This window comes from Colletotrichum phormii, assembly GCF_030913505.1.
Source record: "Colletotrichum phormii strain CBS 102054 chromosome Unknown BDP81scaffold_33, whole genome shotgun sequence".
In the NCBI taxonomy this organism is placed as follows: Eukaryota; Fungi; Ascomycota; class Sordariomycetes; order Glomerellales; family Glomerellaceae; genus Colletotrichum; species Colletotrichum phormii.
In genome coordinates, this window is record NW_026851475.1 from 376,658 (window position 1) to 393,352 (window position 16,695).

The 16,695-nt window shown below is 52.5% G+C and overlaps 5 protein-coding genes across 5 annotated transcripts; 3 read left to right on the forward strand and 2 right to left on the reverse strand.

Annotated features, from left to right (window-relative positions):
• Positions 1-261: 261 nt before the first annotated feature.
• On the forward strand, positions 262-979 carry BDP81DRAFT_440873 (uncharacterized protein). The gene has a single exon (XM_060591553.1). The coding sequence runs from the start codon at positions 357-359 to the stop codon at positions 546-548; it is 192 nt and encodes a 63-aa protein (XP_060438802.1). The 5' UTR covers positions 262-356; the 3' UTR covers positions 549-979.
• Positions 980-5,799: 4,820 nt separating this feature from the next.
• BDP81DRAFT_333585 (major facilitator superfamily) lies at positions 5,800-7,424 on the reverse strand (the record flags this gene model as incomplete). The annotated part of the gene is made up of 4 exons (XM_060585678.1): positions 5,800-6,455; positions 6,511-6,691; positions 6,746-7,081; positions 7,140-7,424. Coding segments are annotated over 4 exons (1,458 nt in total), but the record flags the coding sequence as incomplete, so codon positions are not given.
• An 842-nt stretch (positions 7,425-8,266) lies between these two features.
• Positions 8,267-10,692, forward strand: BDP81DRAFT_440877 (fungal-specific transcription factor). Its single transcript, XM_060591554.1, has 3 exons — positions 8,267-8,752; positions 8,808-8,835; positions 8,888-10,692. The coding sequence occupies exons 1-3, from the start codon at positions 8,364-8,366 to the stop codon at positions 10,445-10,447; spliced, it is 1,977 nt and encodes a 658-aa protein (XP_060438804.1). The 5' UTR covers positions 8,267-8,363; the 3' UTR covers positions 10,448-10,692.
• Positions 10,693-11,533: 841 nt separating this feature from the next.
• Positions 11,534-14,384, forward strand: BDP81DRAFT_385779 (GMC oxidoreductase). Its single transcript, XM_060586990.1, has 4 exons — positions 11,534-12,042; positions 12,105-12,363; positions 12,700-13,605; positions 13,665-14,384. The coding sequence occupies exons 1-4, from the start codon at positions 11,982-11,984 to the stop codon at positions 14,275-14,277; spliced, it is 1,839 nt and encodes a 612-aa protein (XP_060438805.1). The 5' UTR covers positions 11,534-11,981; the 3' UTR covers positions 14,278-14,384.
• A 297-nt stretch (positions 14,385-14,681) lies between these two features.
• On the reverse strand, positions 14,682-16,656 carry BDP81DRAFT_455112 (quinate permease; the record flags this gene model as incomplete). Its single annotated transcript, XM_060593031.1, has 6 exons — positions 14,682-14,984; positions 15,046-15,155; positions 15,216-15,514; positions 15,574-16,089; positions 16,150-16,447; positions 16,512-16,656. The coding sequence occupies 6 exons, from the start codon at positions 16,654-16,656 to the stop codon at positions 14,682-14,684; spliced, it is 1,671 nt and encodes a 556-aa protein (XP_060438806.1).
• Positions 16,657-16,695: the final 39 nt, after the last annotated feature.

Sequence of the window (16,695 nt, forward strand, 5' to 3'; positions counted from 1 at the left end):
TATGTGTTGCTCTTCAAGGCCCCTTTCCTCTGCAACCTTGCTGCGTTTCAGTGCGGCCTCACGGCGTTACCGTTCTCTGGGTTGACAAGAACGTACATGTCAGGCGCCGTCTCATGTCCCCTGTTGCCATGACTCAACAACAAGACAGCAGTATTAGTGGTTCGGTGGAATAGAGAAAATATAATGTGAATATCAAGATGGCGGGCAAGGTGAAAGGAATAAATATCCTTAGAAACCCGCCAAGACGGTATGAATAATCATCACCTTCAGCGCACAATCAATTAACCCACTCAAAACCATCATCATTTTACCACATATAATTACTAAATAAGACTTTCCGGTGAAAGTCCAGCAAAATGAAGTTCTCCGCCGTCATCCTCTTCGTCGCTTCCGTCGCCGCCGTTGCTCTTGATACCGAAGTTCCTCCAGCGCTCAGCCAGCCAGGTCGCCGTGGTGTTGACTGCGGCGCTTGCGACAGATTGAACTTCTGCCCTGGCAAGCCGAACAACAATGTTGAGTGCGAACTTGACGGCTGCTGCAAGAAGTAAACGGCTTCTCTAGGCTTAACCGAATATCAAGCTATAAACGTGTACGTCAGCGGAGCTCTCTCTCTTCCACCTCTTCATGCACAAGCTAATAACCACTCAGACAGCGTGCTTTGGATACCCATCATGGTTGCTCTATTTCTGAAAGGTGGGACTCTGTTAGAACCACCGTTCAGATAGTCAAAATCTGTAGCAACCTGATCTCAGCTACCTCACCCAATACGTTTTTCTAGCCAAATTCTCTCCGCCAGTCCTGACGCGACGATATTGTGAGCTGGGTGATCTTGGGATGACATGTTTTGACCGCTACCGCGCATAATTACTGTGGCGCAGGTGAACTTTGATCCCTGTTGGACGTTGAGGTGTTTCTGGTGCAACCCGGCCAACAAAAATAACCCCTCTGTCGTATGGTAACAATGTGGGCATCGAGATTTGTGATAGAGAACGGTTACACATTGGAAGTAGAAATTAGGTACGAGGCTCGCTCTGAAACAGGTGATGCGAGCGAGTGTGGGCCTCGGTGATTATGTAACCGAGGTCACGTGACGGGCAGTGAGGCCACAGATGGTTGAAGCCATCACGACACCCTCTCTGACTGGCTCACATGCAAATCCCTCGAGCCGGATAAAGAATGGACGTACTATCTTAAACGGCGTTGGTAGTCTGCTACACCAACTGGACGCGACGCAAACCAAAGCCATTAGAGCGATGGTCCCCGTATACAGAACTACGCCTGTACCGATCCTACAGCGCGAGGCGGCTCTACCCCCAGCAGAGGTGATACTGGACGCGAAGCTCCACACAGCGTCCACCAGAATCCATCGTCTGGACGAGCGACACCCTTTCCGAACGAGACTCAGGGACAAATCAGGACCAGACTCACGGCTACGACGAATGGCAAGCCTCGTAAGCAAAAATACCGAATACATTGATCCGTTAGAACTCCCCCCTTGGGAGCAACTAGCGGACTGGCAGACAGCCCTCGCCAGGGTCGGCTACGAACCTAATAAGACCAAAGAAGAACAGGCCCTCTCCTTCGCAGGCAGGATGGCAACTTTCTCCAAGCGGGACATTGTTGTCTACACTGACGGGTCCCAGATGTCGGACGGCAGCAGCACCTCCGCCGGAGCAGGCTGGGTAGGGTACCAAGCTACACGGCAGATCTTCCGCGGATCCGAACCACTCGGCTCCCAAACTGAGGTGTATGACGCGGAGGCACATGCTGCGTATCACGGCCTGATGGAAGCCACCCGGGCTCCTACGGCTCGTATAGCAGATAACGTCCACATCTGCCTCGACAACGTCGCAGTCGCGGCTAGACTATACTCCCAGAGCACAGGAAGCAGCCAGGCTAGATTTAGGGCCTTCAATAGGCTCTCTTCCTCCTGGACTCGGAGACAAAGAGAGAGCTGGACAACCCCCGGCAGGGTCTATGTTTGGTGGTGCCCTGGGCACACGGGAGTACCAGGAAATGAAGAAGCGGATGCTCTAGCCAAGGAAGCCTGCAAACTAATCCCAAAATCACAACCACAGCCCTCATTAGCGCACCTAGAAAGGCAAGCTAAAGCAGCTGCCTTCCAAGCCTTTGCCAGAAAATGGCTGTCCCAATGCCCTCGGCAATATGCCGACCTCGAGATAATTCTTCACCCCAAGCCGCCCGAACTCCGCCTCCCTCGGCACTTACTAGGAAGGCTATACGCAGCAAGATCCCATCATGGAGACTTTGCAGCATACCACGAGAGATTTGCTTATTAAGATGCGTTGCTTAACTGTAGCTGTGGGAAACCTAAGACACCAGTCCATTTCTACTTCTGCAAGCGTGGACGTAAGGCTATACCGCGCTACCTCCGCCAACGTATGGCCAAAGTAAGCATTGATTTCTTGTTAGGTTCTGCTAAGGGAGCCTCTCTTTTATGCGAATGGATAGAGGAGACCAATTTCTTTTCCGAAATTTGCCCGAGTCATTGAACAGGAACGTTAGGTGAAGACGGTAGCCTGTAACATAGTTTAGATTAGTATAGACCATGTCGGCATAGCGCCCGGCACGTCCTTTTGTTACCAGACGTTAAATACATCATCATCATCATCATCATCACATGCAAATCCCTCGAACATAGTGCAACGTCAACTCCTTCAAGATGATTACTCAGCCCGCAGTACGCTCTAAGCTCTCAAGTATTGAAATATGTAATCCGAGCAGCTCAATTCTTCCTCACCATGACGCGTCGCACACCAGTAACTGCCAATCTCGACGGCCTCCCGCCCGAGATCCTCGAACAGATCATCTTCTCCATCACTGACCTCCGATCAATTTACCACATCGTCGTGGCCAGCCCGGCTGCGTCCCGGGTCTTTACGTCTTCGCAAGTCGGGCCCAAGGCCCTCGATTACGTTTCCTCCGTGTCCATGTCACCCGACGTGGTTCAGCTGATCCGCCTTGTCAGCCTAGTCCGCGCTTCAACTTCGGAATACCCACCAGCACCGTCGCTCCAGGACTTTGTTGAGAGATACACCAAATGCCAAGGCCGCTCGGATTCGTCTATCTCCTCGGTCGCACCTGACCTTGCGACATTACTGCGACTTCAATCTCTGCATCTTGTCAGGGGCATTCTATTAAGTCAAACACCCCACTTCCTGGCACCCCCCTGTTTCTGGCACCCACAAAAACGCGAAAATCCACCACAACCCAATGCCCACCCCCAACCTCCTTTTATCACAACATTTTCAATTCGCGTCCAAATGGGCTCATCTTTTGCACATACCTTCTTCTATATCTAATCCCTCAATATACCGAAGATCAGCTTCGTCAGGCTCTCGAGGACATCTCAAACGGCAAGAGTCAAAAGAGAGCCTCATTGGAGTATGGGATACCACGATCAACCCTCCAACTACGTCTCCAAGGTGGTCAGACTAGGAAAGTGGCTTTTGCTGACTGGCAGAGGCTGTCTCCTGACCAGGAGAGTAAGCCGGCACAATGGGTTCGCATTCAGGCTTCGCTGGGCCTCGCACCAACGCACCAACAGGTGAAGGAATTCGCAGAGCGAGTTCTGGCTGCTGCTGGGGATACCAAACCACTGGGAAAAGGCTGGATCTATGCCTTTGTGAGAAGGAACCCTATCATTAAGGTTCAGAGAAGTCGTTCTATCGATTCTAGACGCGTTAATGGGGCATCTACTGAGGTCATTAGGAACTGGTTTAAGTTCCTCGCTATCCCTGAGATCAAGGACATCAAACCAGCCAACAGATATAATATGGATGAGACTGGCATCCTCGAGGGTCAGGGAGCTAATGGGTTAGTGCTGGGTATGGCTGAGACGACGTCTGTTCGCAAGAAACAACCTGGGTCGAGGGCATGGGTCTCTATCATTGAGTGTATCTCAGCCTTGGGTAGGGCACTTCGTCCTCTTATCATTTTCAAGGGGAAGACAGTCCAACAGCAGTGGTTTCCATTACATCTCGTTCCATACGATGGGTGGGAGTTCACAGCAACAGATAATGGCTGGACTACAGACTTAACTGCCATTGAATGGTTAGAGAAGGTGTTCATCCCACAGACTATGCCTGAGGCTGAGGGGGAGGCTCGACTGCTGATTGTGGATGGGCATGGGAGTCATACGACGACAGACTTCATGTGGAATTGCTATATTAACAATATCCATTTACTGTTCATACCACCACACTCCTCTCATGTCCTCCAGCCTCTTGACCAGTCTGTCTTCAGCCCTGTTAAGTCAGCCTATCGGAAGGAGCTCGGTTACTTGTCTCAATGGAACGACTCTACCATTATAGGTAAAAGGAACTTCCTGGACTGTTACCAGAAGGCTCGACTTGCTGGTCTATCAGTCTCGAACATCAGAAGTGGTTGGAAGTGGACTGGTCTACACCCTGTGGCGATGGTTAAGCCCCTGATGAACCCTATGGTACTACCTGAGCCTCCTGCTAAGCCCACCACACCCAAACCAACTAGTCAGGGCAGAAAGCGATGCCATAATGGTCAACAAACTACCCCTGTTGAGCCATGGGATTCTGCCTCCTCTGCAGTGGTCTGGTCGACACCCAGGAAGCTGGCAGAGCTCAGCGGTCAACTGCACTTATACACCCAACTCGACAATGATACCAGCACTCAACGGCTGCTATTCAGGAAGGTGAAAAAAGGCTTCACAGAGCAGGCCTGGCAACTGGCAGCTGCCCAGCAGCAACTAGCTCACCTGAGGGCTCAAGTTACCAACGCTGCAGTGAGGAAGAGGAAGACTGTTCAAATCGATCCCAACACGAAGTTCGCGAACATCAGGGATATCCATCGGGCTCAAATCGAAGCGGGTGAAAAGGAGGTTATCACGGCTGAATCCAGCGACTCTGAATGCCCTAGTGAGGCTGGCAGCTGTATTGTAGTGGGTGTGGTTGAGGATCAATAGTTAATAGTAATGAGGAGGTCGGGTTGTGATCCCATCGTTTTTGTGGTGCCAGAAACAGGGGGGTGCCAGGAAGTGGGGGGTTTGACTTACCAGTTTGACCATCTTGATGACAAGCTTTGGCGCTCGGTGGGAACGATTGAGCGAAGAAAGCAAGCAACCATGGTCGCCAGGTTCGTCTTCATCTTCATTAAAACCTTATATCCTTCATTGGAAAAGCACGCCATTGCCAATGGTCCACCCTTGATCAAGAGTTCGGACCAAAACTCCACTCGACAAGATAACTCCATGATTACGGCAAGCGAGGCCGGGTCGGGTGCCCCACTTGGTTCGCCGGGACTCCGGAGTGTCACCTCGGATGTCGGTCGGGAGTCCCGAACGGGGAAGGCTAGACCGGAATTTGCCCAATCATTCCCGTTTACTGTCACGCGGTGAGTGATTGCATCATTCTACTAAATTTCCATGAAGACTGGAGTTATGGTATTTTGAAGCCTCTGGAATTGGTCAGCGAAAGCTACTTGCGGCCGTCATGATGCTCAGTATCCCGTCTCTCACATGTACCCAATTATCTTCCCGTGTTTACCAAGCGTCCAGGAGTTGCGGCTAGAACGGCCGATCGCGACTTGAGAGACTTGGGTTTCCGCGCAGCTCGCAAGTGCCTCATTGCAAGTAACCTGCGGAAGAATACTTCCGAAGATTACTTGAGTCTTCGATGAGACTGGATTTTGATACCATTGGAACTACGTTTACGTCCGAAATGAAATCAACCGTGTGCTGATGAGTTGCGTATTACGTTCTACCTTTTAATCTACGAGTTTACCCGGAAAGTTTTGATACTACCCCTATGCCTTGCCGCCACCCTTGTTATTCTCGGGTTGCCTGACACTCCTCCACTCCAAAGCCAAAGCACCAAAGATGGCGAGACACAAGAGGACCAGGCCGACTATAAATACATGTCTAATGGCCTCGTTATATGTAATCAGAACTGTCGTCTTGATGGAGGCGGGAAGATTGGTCAAAGAGGTAACACCATTATCCAGAATCTTCTGGGCGTCGAGCCCCGGAACCGAAGAGAGTCGCTCGAGCAGCTGGGTGTTGAGAATGTTCTGTGCGACTGCGAGGAAAATGGCTCCTCCAATGAGCTGGCCAAAGAACATGAGGGAGATTCCCACCGGCACATCCTTCTTCGGCAAAACTGTCTGAGCTGCGAGGTTGGGTGCTTGCGTTGACAAGCCCAAGCCAAAGCCGTAGATGATTTGATATCCGATCCACTTGCCGCTATCAGTGTCGATTTCGAAAGTATAGATCAGACCAGCGCCGACAGCCATCAGACAGACTCCGCCAATCATGAATGGTGTGTAGTAGCCGATGCGACGAACAAGGGCGCCCGTCAACAACGTAGCTACTACCATTGAGAGCATGAGAGGCAGGAGACGGATTCCGGACTCAACCGCGGAGACGCCTGTGATAGCTTGGAACCAAATCGGGAGATAGTAGGCTGAGATTCGTTAGTCTGAGTAACGTGCGAGCACGATACTGCTCATGTGACTTACAGAAGATCATCAATTGTGATCCGTTGCAGATGGTAGCATAGACACCAGCGAGGATGCTGCGCTGCTTGAAGATTCTGCCGGGGAGCGTGGCCGTCTTGGGCATGAAAATCTGGACCAATGCAAACCCTGCTAGGAGTACGACTGCAAGCGCTAACAGGAGAATGATTCTCCAGTTGTTCCACTAAGAGCAACGGTCAGAACCGAAATAAGTCGTTTTCCGGTGGTACAAACTTACAGAATGCGTGGAGCCACCCCATTCCATTGCCAAAATCAGGGAGACTGACCCAGGGATAAGTAAAGCGGTTCCGAAGAAGTCGAGCTGCGCTAGCTTGAACCTCAGATCAAGCTTTGTGGTGTCTCTGTCGGGGATGGCGAGAATCAGGAAGATGATGATGCCCGCCAAGCCTCCCAAGGGGAGGTTGATGTAGAAGCACCATCTCCAGGTGACCTTGGAGGTGAAGACGCCTCCGAGTAGAGGCCCTACAACAGAAGAGACACCAAAGATGGCGCCGAAGAAGCCTTGATATGTAGGGCGTTTATGAAGCGGGACAGCGTGGACGATGATGACGACCTGTAGAGCTGATGATTAGAGACTGATTTAACTGGACAATATCAGAACCGAGACTTACCACGCCACTGAGAATACCAGCTGCGCCAAGTCCAGCAATGGCTCTTCCAATGATGAAAGAGACCGAATTTGGGGCCGCGCCACAGATTGCAGAACCGACTTCAAAGAGGAAGATCGAAGTAAGAAACGTGCCCTTAAGGTTGAAGAAGGTGTAGAGTTTGCCGAAGAGGAGTTGAGAAGCACACTGGGTAAGGAGGTACGCTGATCCGTACCAGCCTATATCGGTAACGGAATGGAACTCGTCGGTGATTTGAGGTATGGCTGTTGTGATAATCATGCGGTCCTGGGAATCTATTAGGTTCTCGTCTCTTGTTATGTGTGATGGAGTTTAAGACGGCCAACTTACTAGGGAAGTCAAGAACATGCACATGAAAGCAGATGACATGATACAGGCGAACTTGAGTCCAGTTGGATACTCTGTGTCGTCTGTGGGTTTTCCTCCATCCTCGAGCTTTTCTGAAATATTTTTCTCGGTCTTTTTATCATCGCTGTGAAGAGATGGCTCGACAACGGTCGAAGTCTTGGACTCGTCGTCCAGAGTTGTTGTTGTTGGTTCGGGTTGTGTGCTTGGTTGAGTCGACATATTGGAGGATCCGTCGACGTTGATGTGAACTAAGAGATGTTGGTTGGAGTGATGGCGAATTTGATACTGGAAGTGGAGTAATCAGATTAAAGTATTAGACTATGGTTGGATCGAGTGATTGGTATTTGAAGTAAGGTTGAGGCTGTCGAGATGTAGAGACATGAAGGAAGCCAAGACCACCTCGGGATGCCTTTTTCTTTATACATGTGCAAGGAAATTGATTTGTTTCAAGAAACTGACTTTTGAAAAGTCCGTCGTCGGGAAACGGCAAAATTGACCCATTGCAGAGCCATTGTTGACGCATCTTGGGTTTAGACTGTCGATCCTCCCAGACATCTCGGGCCCGAAATATCTAAAAGAGGTTAGACTGGTCTGGCGTCACATAGTAAGAAAAGAGGGATTCATCAGACGGAAGCCGAGGAGATGCGCTAAACTCCTTTGAGAACCGAGGGCCCCGACATCTTCGCGCCATTCCGACGCGCATCTCTCACCACATGCAACAACGTAACCGCCCAACCGGACATTTTCCAAAAGTCCGGGGAGAGTCCAAATATCTTATGAAAGCCAATGACCTTTAATACGCATGGATGAATACTTACCTCGACTCAACCAACCGGTCTCCCATTTTTCAAAGTTCTGCCCATGACGACCCCGCAACCAACAGCTGTCCAAGGGCTGCATAAGCATGCATGCTCGCTTTGCGCAAAGAGAAAGATCAAATGCGACAAAGCTGAACCATGTTCAAATTGCACAAAAGCGCAGGCACAATGTCTCTACGAAGGCCCAGCTCCACCACGACCGCGAAAGAGAGCGGCTGATGAGGAGCTTCTTGCGCGCTTGGCTGCTTACGAGGATCTTATGCGGAAGCACAATGTCGACTTTGCCTCGCATTCTCATGGCTGGATTACATCTGGGCCTCAGGGGCAGATTAAGCAGGACAAATCTGGGACGATGTTCTCTGCGACTTCTCCCCTTGATCACCAGGGCTCTACAACTCAGACGTTGAAAGACATTCCATTGGCGACAGAACGGTTAGTGTTAGCACGGAGTACAACATAGGGTCGTGTGCTGATTAAGTATCCTTAGTTGTCTTTGGTCAACTCTTCCGACAGAGGTAAGAGTTGCTGTGCTGTAGATGAAAACACTTGTATCTGACTCATGGCCAGCTCATTTACCCGCCTGTCCAGTGTCTGACGCGCAAAGAAGACCCTCTTCACATCCCAATGCCATCACTTTTTGAGTTGACGACGACCATTCAACCAGAGCTTTCCGAGCTGCATCTAGACCCAAGGCACATTTACCGATTTTGGCAAATCTTTGTCGAGGCCGTCAACCCATTGACGAAGGTCATCCATGTGCCGACTCTGCAGCAGCAGGTCCTAGACGCAAGTTGGAATCCGGCTGGCGCCTCGAAGCCACTCACAGCCATGCTGTTTGCCATTTACACTCTGGCTGTCACTTCAACGACCATTGATGGCTGCCTGGCTACCTTTGGCGAGGCTAGGAGCACACTGATACTGCGCTATCGGACCGCCGCTCTGCGTGCTCTCATAGCGGCCGACTTCCTCACCACGAGAGACTTTGAGGTCTTGCAAGCCTTTGTTCTCTTTCTCTTCTCTGACCCCGACTCGGAGCTGACATCCACTCTGACCGGCGCCGCCATCAGGATCAGCCAGAAGATGGGTCTGAATCGGCCAAAGCCAGATCCCAAAGTATCGGTCTTCGAGTCCGAGATGCGTATACGTCTATGGTGGCAGTTAAATGGGCTAGACTCTAGAGTAAGGATCGTGAAGGTTGCGGGTATGCGACTTCCGCCATCCGAGAGCGAGTTTGGCGATGTCCGCCTCCCGCTCAACGTCAACGACGCGGACTTGCATCCGGAAATGACGGAGCTACCACCGGAGCACCCTGGTGCAACAGAAATGCTCTGCGTATTGATGAAGTATGAGATCTTCAACATTATCAGGTCTTCTACGACAGCTGTCAAGGTCTTTGATGTCATCATTCATGGCCCTAGAAAGGATAAGCCGCCATCAAAGCTGGAAGATGACGCGATTAACCATATTGAGGCCATGTACCACGAAAAGTTCATTCGCCATCTGGATAGAAGTATCCCGCTCCACGCTCTGGTATACACAATGACCAGGCTCACGCTTGCGCGCTTCCGTTGCAAGGTGCACAGCCCACGAGGCAGAGCAAACAGCAACGGGGAAGTGTTCATGACGCGCGAAGAGGGTGACTTGGTCTTTGACTGTAGTGTGACTTGGTTAGAAATGATGGAGATTGCCATGAGCAGCAAGTTCTCCTCGCACTTCATTGCTCACATGACGACAAAGTTCACCGTGGATGTCTACATCTACATCATTAGCGATCTCCGCAAGAGGGTTTCTGGCGAGCGTGTCACCTTGGCTTGGAAGCTTGTGGAGAACCTCTACGGAGATCATCCGGAACTGATTGAGAATACGCAAAGTTCCTTCTTTGTCGCGCTGGGGGATCTGACGTTGGAAGCTTGGGAGGCTAGGAGGAGGGAGTTGGTCAACGTCCAGGGGAGTCATGAAGCCGATATCCCACCTCGGTATATCCAGTTGCTTCGAGAACAGAGGCAACAGAAAGCTACGCCAGTTCCACAGGTGCCAGCGGCAGATTCCCAGACTCTGGACCCGCTGGGGCTTACCGATTCGGCAAACTTGGATTGGGATTATTGGAATGATTTCTTGCGACTGTAGTCAGACTTCTCCATGGCAATTCCATATTCAGCGAAACTTGGGTTTCTGTATTGCAGCTGTTTACTTACGCCTTAAAGACTCTTGGATGTTCGGTTAAAGTCGCGGTGACCCTAGCTCGAGTTCACGTTCCATCGCCAATGCGGGCCAGCCGATCCTTGTAGCCAGAGCTAACGGCCCCTTCGCCCTGCTCAGGTAGTAGTGAGTAAGCACATGGTCGCATAGGAACACCAAGTCCCGTTTTATACTTTGCGGTCAATGGTTAAGAGCCAACAGTTGCAAGGTACTGGGATGATGATATTGAAGAACGAAGCTCTGGACGCATCATCCGGATATTCCCTATTCAGACATTGGGCCGTGGCACGCTTTCAGTCAGCAACATCCCTGCTCGGCCCTCGAGTACGACGTTGTCATTGACAGCTTGCGAACATCTGCGTTTCTTCAACGGCACTGTGAGGAATACTCGATGCCTGTCCTTCTCTACGAATACATACCCGGCAATGGAACTCGACATCGTGCGCTTTGCATCCATCTCCCTAGACTATTCTTAGTGATCCTTTCCCCGCATCTTTGGTCCCCTCTTTCCCCCCTGATCGTCCACCAACAGCCCCGTCCTGACACACACTGGATGCATCTCTCCTCAACGCTTGACTCCCCGACGACTCAGAAGACTCTCATATGGCGTATGAATGCTTCTGGGCTCGTTGTATAACTTGACAATTCGCGCCCGAGTCCGAACTTGCCTTGCCAAAAGGCGCCAAAAGAGACCAGCCGGAGAGCCCTAAACTCAAAGCTGCCAGCTGCGCCATCCGGAAAACATGGAGCGAACTGGAGCAGCCCACTTAGTTTCTCATAGTGTTGGGGAACCCTGGAGTTGTATCTGGCCAAGTTGGTAAATCAAATAACCTCGATTGGCTGGTTCGGTCAAGCGCCCACACCTCAGACATGCTTCCCCCGTATCAACTTCGCCCCATAGTTGTCCTGCCTAGTGCAACATAACATCAACATTCGTACTCTGTTGTGTCTGCACAATCACTGCATCTGCATCTGGATGTGTCTATGGTAGCCATCCCCGCACCCGATAACTAGCTCCTCTTCAGGGTTCTGGTCACATCGGACCTTCAGTAGCCTCTCCGCTTGTCCGCAACCTGCGACGTGTTCGCCGCCATCTGTGCGGCCATGTGGCCCCTCGAGCTTCTCGAAATGCAGACCCAAGCCTTCAATGGTCCCCGTCTAGCCCTCTGCATCTCTCTTGTCAATAGATCAGCGCAACGCGGAATCTCGGTGGAATACACCCTGCTTGCATTCCGCCCGAGCGTGCGTAACAGCCCTGTGGATTTTCTCCAAACGCTGCGACGTGGCGTGCGGAGAAGGATATATAAAGAAGAGTAACAATCGCGGTCCGCGAGCCGCCCGTTTGTGCTGGTTGCTTCATCCCGACTCTCTGTTCAACACTCAACCACCCCCACGCGCGCGTGTTTCTGAAATCTCTTGTCGTTCAATTGAGTTCGCATTGACTTTGCGCGATACCGTAGCCATGGGTCTCTACAGCAAACTGGCCGATGATATCACAGAGGTGGACGTGATCATTGCTGGAGGTATTCGTCACGCCTTTTACTCTACAGTCACCGTAAACATCCTATTGACTCTTGAATTCTAGGTGGAACAGCAGCTTGCGTTCTCGCCGGTCGTCTCGCGGCCGCCGATCCCCAATTGTCTATCCTCGTCATTGAAGGCGGCACCAATAACCGCGATCTCCCCAACGTTGTACACCCGGCCTTCTTCCTCGACCACCTTGCTCCGACAAGCAAGACCGCAATCTTCTACCAGGGCAACGTATCCGACAAGCTGGCAGGCCGCGGTCCCATTGTCCCGGCTGGAGGAATCCTCGGTGGCGGTTCCTCGATTAATTTTATGCTGTACGTTACCGAATCTCTGTCCCTCCCCTCCTCTCCCCTTTCACTCGAACCCTCTCGAGTCTCCGTCCCCCCTCAAGTTCGTAGCCTCAACCCAGCATCCGATGAGACTTCCCCAGCTTCGGCCCCTTCAACCCCCCATACCCGCTCCCGCACGATCCATTCTACCTGGACCGTTTCATCCCGTGCCCCGGATGCGGGGGCGGCAGTTAGCACCGGGAAGGGGATAAAAAGTTGGGGTAGCTCCATTCTAGCTCGGGGCACATGAGCTGTTCTGACTCTCTCACGACGATCGACTTCCCCTCCGTGACCCAAGCTAACGAGCCATGCTATTCCCAGTTACACCCGCGCCCAGAAGTCTGACTTTGACTCGTGGGCAACGCCCGGTTGGTCTTCGGCAGACCTGTGGCCGTACCTGAAGCGCTTCGAGACGTACCACGGCCACGGAGACCCGGCCCACCACGGCTCTTCTGGCCCGGTTCATGTGTCCTCTGGAGGCTTCCGTGTCGAGACTGCAGAGGACGATATCCTGGCCGCCGCGAAGCAGACTGGCTACCCCGAGATCCGGGACTTGCAGAACCTAGAGGCAAACAACGGCTATGAAAGGTGGATGAGATATGTTTCTCCCGACGGCCGACGACAGGATGCAGCACACACCTTCCTACACCCACTTCTCGAGGATGGAAACCACCTGAACCTTCACGTGTTGGTGGAGTCAAAGGTTATCCGCGTGCTGTTTGACGACCATAAGCGTGCCGTCGGAGTCGAATACACCCCCAACTCAGACTACCAGGCCGTCTTGAACACCACACAACAGCCGGTCCGGACTGTCAAGGCAAAGAACATGGTGGTTGTGTCATGCGGTGCCTGCGGAACCCCGGGAGTTCTGGAGCGCTCTGGCCTCGGCAGCAAGAAGATCTTGGACAAGGTTGGCGTACCCGTTGTGGCGGACCTGCCCGGCGTGGGAAGCAACTACCAGGACCACAACCTGGTTCTGATGCCGTACAAGACGGCGTTGAAGCCGGAGGAGACACTGGATAACATATTTAGCGGACGCATAAGCCACGAGGATGCAATTGCCAAGAAGGATAAGATGCTTGGCTGGAACGGAGTCGATGTCGTCAGCAAGATCCGGCCATCAGAGGAAGAGGTGAAGAAGCTTGGTCCCGAGTTCGAAAAGGCTTGGGAGAAGGATTTCAAGAACGACCCCAACAGACCAGTCATGCTTACTGGTTTCCTTCACGGGTATGCACTCCTTGCCACACATTCCAACATCCCAAACAAAACGAGACTGACATATGCAGGTTCTTGGGTGACCACGCCGCCATCCCACAAGGCCAATATACAACAGTCGCAAACTACACGGCATACCCCTACTCCCGCGGCAGCATCCACATCACCGGTCCCGCCCTAACGGATCCCCTCGACTTTGAAACCGGCTTCTTCAGCGACCCCGACGACCTGGACCTCAAGAAGCAGATCTGGGCCTACAAGCACTCGCGCGAGGTCGCTCGGCGCACAGCCCTCTACCGCGGCGAAGTCGCCGGCGGACACCCTGCCTTTGCCGCGGGTTCCAAGGCCGCTCTCGTAGACTCCGTCTCAGCGGACGCGTATAAGAACGTGCAGCCGATTGAGTACTCAAAGGAGGACGACAAGGCGATTGAGCAGTTCTTGAGGGAGAACATCAACACGACGTGGCATTCGCTTGGAACGACTAAGATGGCGCCGCGGGATGACGGGGGTGTGGTTGATTCTTCGTTGAGCGTGTATGGTGTTGAGGGCCTCAAGGTTGTTGATTTGAGTATTGTGCCTAAGAACGTGGGTGCGAATACGAATAATACGGCGTTTATGGTCGGTGAGAAGGCGGCGGATATTATTGCAAAGGGTCTGGGTATTCGCATCCCGCCAAAGTTGTAGATTGGTGTGGACGTGTGATGAAGGAATGAAGGATAGACTGTCTAGTATAACGCATGTGAGCGAGATGTAATGAGTGCGAAGCAATTGACCACCAACCCGTTCCGAAATCATTCTTTCTCGCCTGCGCTGTGTTATTGAAGTTGAGGTGTTGGGTGAATGGTTCCTAATGTGTATTGCCATGAGTGGCTGATTCCACTCCTGGACACTGACAAGAGCGGCACGGTAGAGATCCAAACAAAGATGTGTGACAAGAAGATCTCATTCCTAGTTGTGGAAGATGTGTGTTTCCAAACGACAACAGAACCTTCATTTCATTACTAATATCGTGACTACGTTACATGTAGCCTTGCAGGAGGGTGGGTATCTAGCTCTTCCGATGAGCACGGTTCAAGACAATAGGTCCTCTAAGCCGACTCGTGATGAGACTCGTGAAGTCCCTTCTTCTCAGCGTGGATGGCGCTCTCCTCCAAGTCCTCAGTCAAGCCGACATCCCGTCTAGCCTGCTCGAGAAGAATGCTGTCCTCAGCACCTGCGTTGCTTCCAAAGACACGGTCCATCTCCTCGAGCGTGGCACCCTTGGTCTCGGGGAGGCAGAAGTGCACCCAGATGATGCTGGCGCCGAGGAAGATGGCGAAGAAGATGTAGGTTCCCCACTTCCAGCTCTCGAGCATGGAGGGGACGTAGAAGGCGACGGCGAAGTTGTTGAGCTAGGATCCTGGTGTTAGTCTCATATCCAGATGCAAAAAGGGGAAATTTTGGATCGCGTACCCAGTTGCTTGACGCGCCGATTGACGCACCCTTGGCGCGGATGGACAGTGGGAAGATCTCGGAAACAAGGGTCCATGAGACGGGGCCCCACGAAGCTCCGAAACCGGCGACTGAGATGTAGGATTAGCAAACTGACTCATCTCGATCGGAGACAAAAAGTGTTGACGTACTGTAAATCCAAATGAAGGCGACGGCGACCCATCCCTCAACGGGGTGGCCCGGCCAGTCGTGGCTGAACTTGGCAACGATGATGCCGGGAATGATCATGGAAATCAACATGACGATAGAACCGGCAATCAGAATGGGCTTTCTGCCAACCTTGTCGATAATTGCCATGGCGGGAAGGGTGCTGAAGAAGAAGACGACACCAGTGACACCAGTAGCCAACAGAGCAGTTGTGCCGCCGGTGAGACCGAGGCTCTGGAAGACGTTGCTGGCGTAGTAGATGATTGCATCGATACCAGACCACCTAAAGAGCAGCACCGTTAGTTCCGTTGCGGTGATCAAAGATGTTCATGGTAGACTCACTGTTGCCAGAACATGACCAACCAAGCGTACGAAACACGCTTGAAGTGGTCCCAAGAGCGGAGTATACGCCAGTACTGCGCAACCTCGCGCATCCAAACGCTCGTCTTCTCCTTCTCGGCCAACTGAGGGAACGCCTTCTGAAAGGAACGCTGCTCAAAGAGGGCCTCGGCCTTGATCTCCTTGAACTCAACCTGGACGAGCTCGTTGTCCTCGGGAAGCTTGCGGAGGTACGCGATGGTCTTGACGGCCTCCTCGTCGCGGCCCTGCTTTACGAGCCAGCGGGGGGAGAAGGGAAGCCACCAGATACCGAGGGCGAGAAGGGCGGCGGGGACACCCTGGATGTAGGAAGGGAGTCTCCAGGCGAGATCGGATTGGCCTTCGCCGATGCCGCCGATGTAGTTGCTGCCGTATCCGATCCAGAAGGAAAGCATGATTCCGAGGATGGTGGCGAACTGGTAGAAGGAGACGATGAAGCCTCTCATTTCGGGGGCGGCGAGCTCGGCGTTGTACAGGGGACTGAGAAGATGTTTAGCATCGTGTCCTCGGTGCAAGTTTCCAGACAGACGGCAGACTTACCCGACACCGCTAAAGGTTCCAACACCGAGACCGGTGAAGAATCGGCCGGCGTAGAGGAGCTCGGGCTTGTGGTAGCTTGCGCCGGTATAGAGGTAACTGCCGAGCACGACCCAGAGACAGGCGGAGAACATGGTGTACTTGCGGGAGAAGACCTCGCCAAAGACACCGGCGCTGACGGAACCCAGGATACCGCCGAGCTGAAGGATAGATGTCAACCAACCCGTCGCGCTGGAAGAGCCGACGACGGAAGGGAAGTTGTCCTTGAAGCGCGTCATGACGAGAGATTGTCCGAGAACACCTAGGAGGACGGGGAGGTTAGTGACGGAATAGCTACCACCAAGCTTGGGAGAGGAAAGATATACCCTGCTGGTAACCATACTCGAAACCTCCAAAGGATGCAAAGAGAGCAATGACGAGAATCTTGGGGTTGTTTGCCAGAGACTTCCATCTGTTCTGGTAGGCAAGCTGTGTGCGCGCCTCGGCGGCGGAAGCGGCTTGAACGGCCATGATGGCAAAAGATACCGAGGATTCTAGCCTGCGATTGAG

Excerpts from the sequence above, each read along its gene's own strand:
- BDP81DRAFT_440877 (XM_060591554.1), top strand. The coding sequence starts at position 8,364 with ATGACGACCCCGCAACCAACAGCTGTCCAAGGGCTGCATAAGCATGCA. Across the intron at positions 8,753-8,807 it reads ATTCCATTGGCGACAGAACG|TTGTCTTTGGTCAACTCTTC; the intron begins GTTAGTGTTAGC and ends AAGTATCCTTAG. Across the intron at positions 8,836-8,887 it reads GGTCAACTCTTCCGACAGAG|CTCATTTACCCGCCTGTCCA; the intron begins GTAAGAGTTGCT and ends ACTCATGGCCAG.
- BDP81DRAFT_385779 (XM_060586990.1), top strand. The coding sequence starts at position 11,982 with ATGGGTCTCTACAGCAAACTGGCCGATGATATCACAGAGGTGGACGTG. Across the intron at positions 12,364-12,699 it reads TCCTCGATTAATTTTATGCT|TTACACCCGCGCCCAGAAGT; the intron begins GTACGTTACCGA and ends TGCTATTCCCAG. Across the intron at positions 13,606-13,664 it reads CTTACTGGTTTCCTTCACGG|GTTCTTGGGTGACCACGCCG; the intron begins GTATGCACTCCT and ends TGACATATGCAG.
- BDP81DRAFT_440873 (XM_060591553.1), top strand. The coding sequence starts at position 357 with ATGAAGTTCTCCGCCGTCATCCTCTTCGTCGCTTCCGTCGCCGCCGTT.